The sequence below is a fragment of the Gopherus evgoodei genome, chromosome 6 (genome assembly GCF_007399415.2).
Source record: "Gopherus evgoodei ecotype Sinaloan lineage chromosome 6, rGopEvg1_v1.p, whole genome shotgun sequence".
NCBI lineage: Eukaryota > Metazoa > Chordata > Testudines > Testudinidae > Gopherus > Gopherus evgoodei.
The window spans coordinates 20,860,292-20,874,793 of NC_044327.1; the positions used below are offsets into that span (position 1 = coordinate 20,860,292).

The 14,502-nt window shown below is 42.3% G+C and overlaps 1 protein-coding gene across 1 annotated transcript in view; it reads left to right on the forward strand.

Moving 5' to 3' along the window:
• LOC115653390 (RNA exonuclease 1 homolog) overlaps positions 1–12,215 on the forward strand; it is a 37,230-nt gene extending 25,015 nt beyond the window's left edge. The window contains exons 12-16 of the mRNA XM_030566646.1: positions 4,280–4,390; positions 4,896–5,011; positions 5,906–6,044; positions 7,208–7,328; positions 12,124–12,215. Coding sequence (XP_030422506.1) covers positions 4,280–4,390; positions 4,896–5,011; positions 5,906–6,044; positions 7,208–7,328; positions 12,124–12,215 — 579 coding nt within the window. The remainder of the gene's footprint in view (positions 1–4,279; positions 4,391–4,895; positions 5,012–5,905; positions 6,045–7,207; positions 7,329–12,123) is intronic.
• The last annotated feature ends 2,287 nt before the right edge of the window (positions 12,216–14,502 follow it).

Here is a 14,502-nt window from a genome sequence, read left to right on the forward strand (position 1 = left end):
CCCGTGCCCCAGACACGTTCTACCGCCTCAGAACATCGGGTGCCAGAGGCCACTGTTTCCCGCCCCCCCCCGTGGTTGAGTCGGACAAACAGCCGCCACAAGGCTCCCCGGGTCAACTCGAGCAGGAACTAGGCCAGGAACAGGAGACCGCACAGGATGCCCTCATCCCCGGAGTATCCTCCTCCTCCTCCTCGCCAGATAAGGCAGTGGCTGGGTCTTCAGCGTCAGGACCCCCACCGATAGACCTTAGGGCCCACCAGGACCTCCTCCGTAGAGTGGCCCTTAATATCTACCTACCTGTGGAGGAGGTCCCAGAGGTTGAGGACCCGGTAGTGAGCATTCTCTCGGCTGATGCACCTACCCGGGTAGCCCTCCCATTCATAAAGACTGTCAAGTCTACCGCCGATAACCTGTGGCAGTCACCAGCCTCCATCCCGCCAACAGCTAAGGGAGTGGAAAGGAAGTACATGGTACCCTCTCGGGGGTACGAGTACCTATATGTCCACCTTCCTCCCTAGTTGTCCAGTCTGTCAACGACAGGGAACGGCACGGCCAACAGGCTCCGGCCCCTAAGGCCAAGGAAGCTAGGCGAATGGACCTCATGGGGCGCAAGGTGTATTCGGCTGGGGCCTTGCAACTCCATGTGGCCAACCAGCAGGCCCTACTGGGACGTTATAACTATAATATATGGGTGGAGGTGGGTAAGTTCTCCGAACTTCTACCCCAGGACTCACGCCCGGAATTTAATGCGTTCCTGGAGGAGAGTAAGAAGGTGGCACCACCGGGCTCCAAGTCTGGCTTTTGAAGGTGCGCCCGGGGACGGCATACCAGACGCAAGACAGGATCCTTCCCCTACCTTCTCCAACCGCCTCTCCCACTTCCTCCCGGCGTGGTCCCGGTTAACTTCAGACCGTTGGGTGCTACGCACAGTGAAGCACGGATACCATCTGCAATTTGCTTCCTCACCCCTTTCCCGGTCTGTCTTCAGGGACCCCTCTCACGAGCAAACCCTCCTGCAGGAGGTTTGTTCCCTCCTTGCAGCGGGAGCTATAGAGGAGGTACCTCTAGGCGAGAGAGGCAAGGGGTTCTACTCCCGATATTTTCTGATCCCCAAGTCCAAGGGAGGTCTTAGACCCATCCTAGACCTGCGGGGCCTCAACAAATGGATGCTCAAGTTGAAGTTCCGCATGATCTCCCTGGGAACCATTATCCCATCCCTGGATCCTGGATACTGGTATGCCGCCCTCGACAAGAAAGACGCGTACTTCCATATCGCCATCTTTCCACTGCACAGGAAGTACCTTCGCTTCACGGTCAGACATCAGCACTTCCAGTTCGCAGTCCTACCCTTCGGCCTCTCCACGGCCCCGAGGGTGTTTACCAAGTGCATGGCCATTGTGGCCGCCCACCTCCGTCAGCGGAAAATCCACGTCTTTCCGTACCTCGACGACTGGCTCCTGAAAGGGACCTCCCAGTCGCAGGTGCGGCGACATGTCGAGGCCGTTACGGACCTCTTCTCCCAGCTAGGCCTGCTTCTCAATGCCGAGAAATCCAGCCTGGTCCCCACACAGAGGTTGGACTTCATAGGCGCGACTCTGGACTCTACCCAAGCCAGGGCTTACTTACCTCAACCCCGCTTCCAGACGATCGTCGTGATCATACGGAGCTTGCAGGCCACCCCAATCACCTCGGCTCGCACCTGCCTCACACTACTAGGGCATATGGCCGCATGCACTTACGTGACGAAGTATGCCAGGCTCCGGATGAGGCCCTTCCAAACGTGGCTTCATTCCGTATTCCGCCCAGGCAGGAACCACCTGGATGTATTGGTGATGGTCCCCCCCGACCCTCTCCGCTCCCTCAACTGGTGGCTGACCCCATCCCTAGTATGCACGGGGATGCCGTTCCATCCACAGCAACCGTCAATGACTCTAACAACCGATGCATCATCCCTGGGGTGGGGGGCCCACCTAGGACACCTGCGCACCCAGGGCCTCTGGTCGTCCCAAGAGCTGTCACTCCACATAAATGTCCGGGAGTTGAGGGCAGTCCGCCTCACCTGCCAGGCGTTTCAACGACGCCTGCACGGCCGTTGTGTTTCCGTACTCACGGACAACACAACGGCCATGTATTATATCAACTAACGGGGGAACCCGTTCGTCTTCCCTGTGTCAGGAAGCCATTCGACTCTGGGACTTCTGCATAGCCCAGTTGATAGATCTGGTGGCATCCTTCCTCCCAGGGGTCAAGAACACACTGGCGGACAGACTCAGCCGATCCTTCCTATGCCACGAATGGTCAATCAGACCAGATGTCATCCATTCCATCTTCCAGAGGTGGGGATTTCCCTGCATAGACCTCTTCGCGACCAAGTCCAACAGGAAGTGCCAGGAGTTTTGCTCCTTTCAGGGTCTCTCTCCCGGGTCGATCATGGACGCATTTCTCCTGCCATGGACCCGCCACCTACTGCATGCCTTCCCTCCGTTCCCTCTGGTGCACAAAGTCCTGTTGAAACTACGCAGGGACAAAGCACATCTAATCCTGATCGGACCTGCGTGGCCCAGACAGCACTGGTTCACCGCCTTGCTGGACCTATCTGTGGACCCTCCAATTCCCCTTCCTCTCCACCCAGACCTGATTACGCAGGATCACGGCAGGCTCTGTCACCCGGACCTACGAGCCCTGCACCTCACAGCGTGGCTCCTGCATGGCTGAACACAGTGGAGCTCAGCTGCTCCGCACCGGTCCAGCATATCCTCCTTAACAGCAGGAAGCCTTCCACTCGCTGAACATACAGGGCCAAGTGGAAGTGCTTCTCTTGCTGGTGCGCTACTCAGGGGATGAACCCTACGCAGGCCCCGATTCCCACGGTCCTAGACTACCTCTGGTACCTTAAGCAGCAGGGCCTGGCGACATCCTCCTTAAAGGTACACTTAGCGGCCATATCCGCCTTTCGACCAGGAGAGGGTGGCCGCTCCGTATTCTCCCACCCCTTAGTCTCCAGATTTGTTAAAGGCCTGGAGCGTCTCTACCCCCACCGTACGCCGCCCTGCTCCTACCTGGGATCTTAACTTGGTCCTGAACAGGCTCACGCTCCCGCCATTCGAGCCACTGGCGACTTGCTCGCTCACGTACCTGTCATGGAAGACGGCCTTCTTGGTGGCCATTACATCGGCCAGATGGGTCTCCGAGCTGAGAGCTCTCACAGTGGACCCACCCTACACCGTCTTCCATAAGGACAAAGTGCACCTGCGACCCCACCCGGCTTTCCTCCCTAAGGTTGTTTCTGCTTTCCATACCAACCAGGACATCTTCGTCCCGGTCTTCTTCCCGAAGCCACACTCTTCTCGGAGAGAGCAGCAGCTACACTCCTTAGATGTACGCAGAGCGCTCGCTTTCTACATTGAGCGAACAAAGCCATTCCGGAAGTTCCCTCAGCTGTTTGTGGCGATGAGGGGTCAACCAATTTCCTCTCGGAGGATTTCCTCCTGGGTGACTGCATGCATTCGCGCATGCTACGACCTAGCTCGTGTCCCCTCTAGCCATCTCACGGCACATTCCACGAGAGCTCAGGCGGCGTAGGCAGCCTTCCTGGCGCACATGCCTATCCAGGAGATATGCCGTTCAGCGACCTGGTCATTGGTCCACACATTCACCGCACACTATGCGCTAGTCAGACAATCAAGAGATGATGCAGCCTTTGGCGTAGCAGTTTTAAATACTGCCACGTCTCACTCCAACCCCACCGCCTAGGTAAGGCTTGGGAATCGCCTACCTGGAATGGATATGAGCAATCACTCGAAGAAGAAAAGACGTTTACTCACCTTTGTAACTGTTGTTCTTCGAGATGTGTTGCTCATATCCATTCCAAAGCCACCCTCCTTCCCCACTGTCGGAATAGCCAGCAAGAAGGAACTGAAGGGTGGCCGGGTAGGCTGGGATATATATTGGGCGCCATAGCGGCGTCACTCCAAGGGGCGCCCAGCCGACCCGCCTGGGTTGCTAGGGTAAAAGTTTCTCCGAACGTGCACGCGGCGCGCACACACCTACCTGGAATGGATATGAGCAACACATCTCGAAGAACAACAGTTACAAAGGTGAGTAACCGTCTTTTTTTTCCCTTGATCTAGCTACATTTGGATGGGGAGATGGTGGCCATACACTGATAGGAAAAACCACTTCCATCAGCATAGGCTGTATCTCTATAACTATGGAGTTATGCTGGCATAGCAATAAGATGCTTATTAATCATGTTTTAATGCTAATGGAAACTTCACAGCTCCATGTCCATGATGGCCGAAAGGAGAACCTGGAAGGCTTTGTGAAGACGTTTATCAAACTAACTGCAGCTGATGGAAATCATGGTGTGTTTGCACTCGACTGTGAGATGGTATGGTTAACTTTAGGCTTCTTGAAATATTCAGCTCAAACCAAACATTTGTCAGCTACTTTTGAATGTTGCTTCATAGGAAATACTGTGTATAATTTTGTTCTAGGAATAAAAAGTGGTGGAATGGTTTTCCATTAAGATTTAGGCTAAACTGGATGCATTTTATCTATGAAGAATGATACAGAATTGGAGACTGTTTAGTATGAGCTAAATAAAACGTGACTGCTGTTATTACATCCAGAGACTACGTCTCAATCTTTCCTTAAGGAGCAATCGATATAGAGAAACTTAACCGTTGCAGCAATCTGCATTGTGTTTTTTGGGAAGGGAAATGAAACTACATAAAAATGTGGTTGCAGGAAAGGGTAGGTAACATGATTATTTGGACTCCACAGTATCTGTGTGGTTCTTTCATGTTACATACCTTGTATAAAGAGCAAAAAGCACAGAGGTGACTCACACATTCTAAATTCTCATTTAATACTTGTTTTGTTTTTCTTTTTAGTGTTATACAACACAGGGTCTGGAACTTACTAGAGTGACAGTGGTTGATTCCAGCCTACAGGTTGCCTATGATACACTTGTTAAACCAGATAATGAAATCATAGACTATAATACTAGGTATGCGTATCTTTAAAGAAAACTGTAACATTTGAAGATGATAGTGCCTTAATTCGTGAACTGTTCATTTTAATTCAGTAAAAACTCAGTTCTGAGAAGTTACATATATATTTACTTTTGTTAAACTTTCTTCTGCCTATTGGAGGTAAATTTAGATACAAAACAATTGGCTACCCCCTTTAACTTAAAACAAAAACCTCTTTTCTACATTATGTAAATTTTCCCTGTTTCTCCCCAAATGAATAGTTGCATTTTCATGTGACTTTTACACATTTACAGATGGGGCGTTTGTGATCCCTGTCTGAAGCATGACAACTTTGTTATTTAAACTTAAAAACTTACTGGAATAAGATTTGATGAATCTGGCTGCTATTAATGCAGATTCTGTGCATGTGCTATCTCCCTGTCAATCAGGCAAGAGGCATCCATCCGGGATGCAAAAGCTTTTTGGCTTCAACCTCCTCAGGATCCTCATGCATTCTGTTTCGAAGTCTTGATTTCTCTTTGCTGAAGTAGCAGCAAATGTCTTAAGGCAAGACAACCTTTTTAGAGATGTTTGCTTTTTACCTGCTCTGATCCCCTGTCAAAGGGGAGGAGGAGGAAGAAGCCCAGCAAATGCCAAGTCTGTGGTTCTTGCCTCAATCTGTCAATAGCGGGACCTGCGTCCTTGCAGTATCCCAAATCCTCCTTCATTCATCTGCAGCCAGCTGTCACAGTAGTTTTTCTGAAAGCAGGGCCAAAGCCAGTAACCTCATTGTCCTGGCACCTATGCTGGAGAGGAGAATAAAAATTGTTCTACTTCTAACTCTACCCAGTTTTGGAATTTGACTGCTACAAAAAGGAATCCAGAGGATATATTTCTCACTTACTGAAGCTCTTTTAAATCTATCTTAGATTTTCTGGAGTGACAGAAGAGGACTTGAAGAACACATCCTCATCTATTCGGGATGTGCAGGCAATATTGCTAAACTTGTTCAGTGCAGATACTATTTTAATTGGACACAGCTTAGAAAATGATTTATTTGCTCTTAAGGTAAAACATTTAAACGTTAGTTCCATGAAATTTAAACCTGTGCTGTCACTAACTTTAACTTCAGAGCAGCTGGTCTTTGGGAGAATATCTTTAGACTAAAACTGAACTTATTGCAGGATATAATGGTGCCCAGTTAAAGGAATGAAATAGGAAATAAGTTAAGATTTTGGCAGATTAATGTGTCAGCATTACACATGCTGTGGTTCATCGTACACATTATGACAGATTAAATGAATAGCTTTCATATACTTAGATACAGAATAGAAAAAGGTATCAAGCAAGCAAACGTCAATGAATTCCTTTTTCTTTTGATTTTTTTTGTGTGCTTTTAACTATGCATTTTCACATCACCCTTGCATTATATTTTCCTTGTTGTTAAATGGGGGGGGGGGAGAAATCTGCCACTATTTGCCTTTTTAGCATAAACTAATGAATTCACCGACTGCTTATAATTGCCTTAAAACAGTGGGTGCACCTTTAAATAATTGAGCATATATTTGTACTGAATCACTGCTGAAGCAAGCATCGTTCAACACAACTTCTTGCTGTATGTATTCAGTACTCAGGTTTCTAACAGTCAGAATTTATAGGACTGACACTAGTTATATTTAAACCTGTGAAAGGCACTAGTACTCAATGGAAGATTTCAGCCAAATGTAAAAAAAAAACCAAGCATTTGGCAATCCTAGTAGGGAGTCCCTGCCGTTGATTGATATTCAGAAGCTACAACGGTGAATTGTTTTCATATGACATACAAACTTATCAGGGTGCTTTTCACATAGTTTTCTGGCAAGAATAAAAAGTGGTAAAATATTAGCTTGTGGCCTGAAAATAGTTGATAGTTGTTGACTGTACATCAAATTAGCAAACTTCTAGGTTGTGGAAGTAATATACATAACACTTTTCAGAACATATAAAGACAGCCCCTGCCCTTAAGAATTTACAATCTAATAAGACCGGATAAAACAGGAATAGTATGAAGAAATCAAGGGTGAGACCAGTTGAAGGAAGTGGGTTATAAAAAGGTATTTATACGTGACAGAGGTAGTGTTTTAACCATGAGAATTTTTAAGAACAGTTTTATTTTATTAAAGGGAAAAATGTAATTGGACTTGTGATCACGGATGTCCTTAACACAGACTACTGCAATTTTTTTTTAACAGCTGATTCATAACACTGTTGTGGACACAGCAGTGGTGTTTCCTCATCGGCTAGGCTTGCCTCATAAAAGAGCACTTAGAAATCTAATGGCTGATTACCTCAGACGAATTATTCAAGATGATGGTAGGCGCTTATTTTAGTTTCTATATATCCATTGGTGATTTGCATAATAAAAGGAAAAGCACCAAGCAACAACCAATCTCATAGTATGATTGTTGCCATTTAAAAACTTGCTAACTTTGTCTTAGATGAAATTACCTCAGCATTTGCAGCGCTCATTGTAGTGTGTGTGTGTGTGTGTGTGTATATATATATATATATATATAATATATATAAAATACTGCAAGTGTAGATGTGGAAGTATTTAAGGCACAAATGTCACCCTTAAACTTGCCAACTATTTTTTTTGTGTGGGAATGACGCTCTTAATTTCACTAATTAAGGGATAGAACCTGTGTAAGAACCTGTGTAAGATTGCCTTTTACATTAGTTGCACTTTAACATTTCTTCACTTTGAGACTCTTTTCCATTTTCTCTCCCGTGAGTCATCTCTCTCAAAGCAGAATTAACTTTCAAAGTGCAAGTTGTGTACCTCTGTTTCAGCCATTTTCATTTATCCACATGTCAATTATTTTGGAGGATTACTTTTAATCCACTTTTCAAATGCAATATTCAGTGTTTTTAATATTTTTTTCTCTCCTAGACGCAAAAGTTCTAATAGTGACTTCATTTTTTTAAAATAAAATTCTTTATACAAAACAGATGTATGTATCAAATGTAGAGAAACGTGAGCAAGGAAATCATATTGTCTACAAGTAGCACTAACAGGGAAACCAATTTGAGGGAGTCAAATATCTGAGAATCAAAATGGAGAACATAATGGGTTATGGCTGATAAATATTTTACATGCATATTTTAAACACACATTCACACATGCTAGCTAGAGACATGACACAGAAGGTTTTTTTAGGATACAAAATACCATCCTTAAAATTTCATTGGATTTCAGTTTTAAAATTAAAAATGAATTGCTCAGTTGGGCTTAAAAGAAAAATCAGTAAAACTACATACACAGTATACGTGTACAATTACTACTTTAGACTAAAATGAGACATGCTGTACATTATTAGTCATCTAATTGAAAGCACTATTTTAATGAGTTCCTAGACACACACTTTTTTGAGTCTTGGGGAGAAAAAAATGGAAACTGTTCTTCAGATTAGCATTTCTGTATTTAGCTCTTTGTTAACACAGTTCTTCAAATACTGTCTTGATTGACAATCAGTTCTCACTTTCAGAGTGCTTCTATTTGTATGGCTGTCCAACTGAATGAGACATAAGCGTGCTTGGGGAGGAAAAGGGGCAAAAAAGGGATTCCAAGGAAGAGCGGGCACAACCTTTAAGTTATACAAGTTTTGAACACAACTTGTATCTGAATGCATTTGCACTCAAACTCCAGGTCTACGAGGCTCCTAACTGGCAACTGTCTGTGATCATGTGGTCTGGATGACTAGTTGAAGGCTTCCTTTCAATAAGCACTTAGTTTGTATAAAGGTAAATGTTCTCCAAAGACACCCTGGATCTAATATCTCACATTCCTTGGCTTCTAAATTCTACATACTACACAAGTTTAGATTATGAAATTGTTGTTAGGCATAGTTTCCTTGAAACTTAGAATTTCTGTGGTGCCTACAAACTGTGAATTAATACCTGATGTTAATAGGCTTTTCAATAATGGCTTATCAAACAGAAAACGTCCGCACATAATTAACCAAAGTAATGGCGTGATCTTGTTGCTTTTACTTGACTCCTTCGTCACCTGAATCCCTTGCTACTATTCTGGCCACTCTGTCATGTCCAGTGTCAGATTATAATCACTTCAGGGGCAGGGAACATGTCTGATATGAGGTGCCTAGCCTGCTTTTTGATATTGTAAAACAAGTGGTGGTGTCCAGAGCTCATGTGGAAATGTTCAGTCATATCCTGAACTACTTTCTCTGTAGTCAACAATATTTGTCTTTCATTTAATAGTTTTAATCAATAAAGTCTTTAAAAAAATAAGTATTCTACTTTTGATCTCTCTAAGCAAATATCTGACACAAGATGACTTGTACCTTTTGAACTTCTGTGTTTGAATCTTTCTTGGCTACTGCCTTGTCTTAGAGCTTCGTAATTACAGAGGTACAATAGCATCTCTACATTAAGCCTGGATTCAGTTTTTCACTTAAAGCAGACATTCAGAGAATGCAGAATAGTGTCTTTTCCCCAGACTGGCAGGACACAATCTGTGGGTGATGTTTGAACTCCTGGGAATTTTCAGCTAAATCTGTTAAGTTGGATTTAAATCAGACTTTTTAAAAATGGAAACTAAGTGTTTTTTCCAGTGTTTGTTGGGGTGTTTTTGTGCGGGGAGGGGAATTCTTTTAGCGAACAGTTGTGTTACCACCTAACTCCTTACAAACCTTCCTAGAACATACATTTTGAAGAAATGTACGTCTAAGATATATATGAGAGAGAGGTCTCAATAAATTAGGTAACTGATGCACTTACAAGAGTTCTTCACTTTCAGATCTCAGTCTCCAAGTTAAGTGTATCAACGTCCTGGCTAAAAGATGTCTGAGATCCTTTCTGAATGTGTGAGAATTTCAGTAATAGTCAATAAATATGTAACTAAACAGGTAACCAGCAATGCAGACTTTTATACCAACAAAGCTAGAACTAAATTCATGAAGTTAAAGCCTCCTGTTTGCTTTCTGATGGAAGAAACTTGCCATATGATGAAGACAACTTTAAATGTTTTTGTATAGGATACAAAAGGTCTTTGAAAGAAGTCCATATTATGACATAGGAATTTGTTTGGAGATGACACAGTACTTAATATGTTGTATTAAGTATTTACAGAGCTGGTACTTGTATTTTATTATCTTAACTTGTGCAAATTATATTTCTTCCAATGAATCTGGAAGGTACAATATTCAGGATTCAGTACCTCTGTTGTTGGGCTCTGCTTCTTTGAGTTGATGGAAATTTTGCCACTTCAGTGACTTGAGTGGATTCTATGTAAAAAATAAATAAATAAATAAATAAATAAAATCATGTTCTTAAATGGTATTAACTTCTTTTGTTTGTACTCATATCACTCATCCTTATAGATGTAGTTTGTATATGTGATGGCACCATATTTTTTCTTTTAAAAAGGTGGTTTAAAGCTTGTTTCTAGCCTTTGAACACCACTGTTTTATATGGGGGCTTAGTTTAATAGCTTCTGGGCTAGTTGTTCTGTTGTCTATATAAGTCTTGCATATCTCATGAAGCAGAACACCAAACAGTTCTGTCTGCTTTGGACAACATTCCCCATCAACCACCTCACCTCATGCTACCAGATGGAAATGCCCACCATTAGCTCAAAGACAAAGAGAAAGGATGGCTGCCTGCATGTTCTGAAGGACAAATGGGAAATGAGTTCTGCAGGTTTAAATGCTTCAAGGAAAACTGGAAAAGGAATAGATTTTACAGCCTCCTGAACTTTCTGAAATCTTATTGCCAGCCACTGAAGATACATCACCTTTTTTTTTTTAAGTGTTAATGACAAAACAGGCAGGTCACAACTTTTATTTAAGTCAATAGGAGCTGCAAATGTGTAGCTGGAGGGAAAAAATCTTTTCATCCCAGATTATTCCTCTTAACTTTTATAGACCTTCTAATTTTAGATTTAGCTCTAGCTATTGTCGAAGTTCAGTTTTCCCAGCAGGATGTTCTATCAGGTGGTCTCATGCCAAAGGCCAGGTGTTGAACTTCTCATTCTGTGTGAGGCAGAGACAGGTCTAATTTTACTATAAAAGCAGTGCATTACTATCTTACCTTCCCAGCTGGGTGATTTCATTTTAAAGTAGACTTGCAAAAACATAAATTAACTGAACTGTGCAATGAGACAGTCAGGATATAATAGATGCATGTGGACGGGTGAATGCTAGCCTTGATCATTTTTCCTGTGTAGAGTACATGCCAAACATTTTTCTGTTCTACTAAAATCAAGGATAAGTACACCTGGCAGACAGTCAGGGAATGCTCACTTCAATTTAGCTACTCCGTACGAGATAGTTCTACCCTTTCTTAGTGAAATATCAATAAAAATGCATATTTGTACCTATTACTGCTGAAGAGTTTGGTACTCCTTATATGTTGCTATGGAAGTGCTTTTGCAAATTCCTGTCATATCAGTCTAAATACTGAATTTCAACTGTTTCCTGCAAGATAGTCAGGTTTGGTCCTGATGTTTGATAGGATGTTTGTGAACAATACAAGAGCCATAACAAACTGCATATGGAAAAGTATTACGTAGTTAGTAACAAGCAAACTTACCTTGCAGTTTTTTTTCAAGACTCTATACTTGAGACAATTGATCTTTCAATGATATTTTCTTGTTTGTCCATATGCTTTCTCACAAATGATGGGCAAATAAGTGATGTAGATCATGCCACCAGCCCTCCCCCTTTCAGTTATTGCCCCTCCAGCTTCCCATTCCTAACTTAATTTTACTGCTGTACGCCAGTTATGATGATCTGCAACACCACCGTTCTTGTAGGATCTTTTTCTTTACTTCTGTTTCTCTTCCTTCCACTGCATCTCATCCATCCTCTACTTTCTCATGTCACTAAATTAGTTTTAAATGCAATACTTATATATGCAGTATGCTACAGATGTCCCAGGTTGATGTAAATATTATTTGGTAGGTTGCTGGTTTTCTATCCTATAGTTCACTAGCCAGTAGTGAAGCTGGGCCCTCTACATCAGTCAGTTCTAGAATAATTGACTCTTTTGCATGCTATGTTTTTTCTCTTTGTGATGGACACTATCTAATGGGAAAATGTTGCTGTTTACTACTACTTAAATATGAATCTATTTTGTTCCTTCATAGTTGGTGGCCATGATTCTAGTGAAGATGCTGCTGCTTGTATGGAACTGATGCTTTGGAAAGTAAAGGAGGATACTAAGGGGAGAAAATGGTGATTTTCTTCAAGAACATCATAATCAACATGAAACCACTTCCTTTTCCATAATATTTCAGTATTAAGCACATTTTGTGTATGTTGCAGACAATGGGTGCTGTTACTAATAGTGCTAGTGTCAAAGTATATCAAGCCCTCTGTAATTACACTGAATATTCAGTGGAGTGTACTTAAACAGTCTGTAAGGATTTTTGTACAAGAATTATTTAATTTTGAATGTTTGCTATTCAGTGTATAATTTTTGTTCAGTGTAAAAATGTGGTTAGGTGGAGGCGTTGGTTCTGTACCTCCTATTTAACAGCTTTGCACTGCTGATGATCTGAACACTAAGAAACAAGAACTTGGTTTTTCAATTTTTAAAACTTGTGCTAAATTATCTTACAATACTAAACAAAGAACTAATCTACCTGACTTCCTTTAAGGTGCCACTGCTGCTGTCTGCAAATCACCCACTGAAAGTAAATTTCTCTCCTACTTCTCTTTGACCCTGTGCCTTTCTTCTCTCCACCCCCCCCCCCAAAAGAGTGGTATAGAAAAACAATAAAGTGGAGAAACACTACAATCTTCTCACTTATGTCAGTTTTTCCCAATAAATGTGTATGTTAAGAAGTAAAATCCAGCTAAAACACAAAGAAGTTAGGCTATCTGTAATCTTGTTTATGGCGAACCTAATGATTTATCTTTTATTTTGACCTGTTTTTGTTAAACTTGCTTTATAAAGGTGTTTTAGTATGGTCACTTTTTTTTTTTTAATGAAGAATAGTTAAAAAACAATAAGCTGTCAGTTACAATCATCAACCTACAAAAAAAATCCAAATTAAAGGTGTTACTCTTTACTGCAAAGGACATGTTGGCCACTTATTTCTCACAAAGCTACCATGTTTTTCTTCATAGACCCTTATGTGCTTCCATAATCTGATCCATAATTTATACTGTACACTAGCTACAGATTTTGGAAGTGTTAATGCACAAAATATTGAACTTGTGCAGTCTATGTGGTGTGATTTCTCTTGTGGTAGAGAGCAGATGGAGTGCATTGAAATCCTTCCAGTATTATAGCTTAGCCTGGATACCTGTGTCATTTATGCACTTTCTTGTTTAAGATTCATGAAATAATGTAAAGGAAGAAATGACACCAAATGTGGAGGTGCTAGTGCACGGAGGGTGAAGTAAACAACTATATTCCAAATCAGTGCCAGGTTAAGCACCTGCTAGAAATAACCATGTGGTAGAATGCTTTGCAACAGTACACCATGACAGAAGGTTCTTTGCACAAAGTACACTTAGCTAATGAGAACATAACTGGAAAACATGGGAGGCTGCCTGTGGAAGAGCCCAATTTCATTATTACCCTTTCATGGATGTCTCGTTTCCTCACATAGATTGTATTACAAGTTAAACTTGACCAAAATGGGGAGACATATACTACTACCACGAGGTAGACGGGGTTTTTTTTCCCCTTTCAAATATTGACTTTACAAGACTTAGGATAGGTGCTTGCCACATCCAAAAGAAACTTGTTACTCAGCTCTGAAAAGGCCACAGCTAGCACTAATCAACCTTTTGTCTACAGAACTCTCCAATAGCAAAGATACAAGTGCCCAAAATCTTTCTATCAGAGCAAAGTAGTGGAAAACTTTCTCTAAAAACCTGAAATAGGCCTGTAACTAAAAACTCTGCTCATGAGTGTGTTATTGTTTGAGGAGAGGGAAACTGCAGTGAAAGGGGGATGCTTGTTTTGGGGTGGTTTTTTTTTAATTGGTGGTTGTGTGTGCTGGCCAAGGAGAGACAATGTTTAATCAGAACTTCTCTGCCCCAGGAAGAAGGCTGAATGCAAATATGGCTTAAAACAATCAAATGAGTTAATATACACATAGCTCTGAAATTTGTCTTGGACATGATTAATTTATAAAATGTAATGCTGTATATACACAGCTACGGCTGTATGTTTACTTATAGCTACATAAAGAATTTTAATAGGCAGCCTGTGGACTGATGTAGCCATTATACCATCTAATGGAGTAGCTACAAATTCAGGCCCCCACTTAGTGTCCCCAGTCTGGAATGAAGTACCTCTTTAGGGTCGGTGTGGGGAAAAAAGCTCATGCTAGCACCAGGCCTGTAGTGCTAGAGTCCTTTGCAGAACTGGAGGAGGGGCAGGGTGAGGGAGGTCTTAACAGTTTATTGTAAAATGTGATTGATCAAAATGTTAACTTGCATGATTATGGCTTGAGCAGGTACTTTCATACACTGATATAAATGTTTGGTTGTTTTGTTTGTTTCTTTGG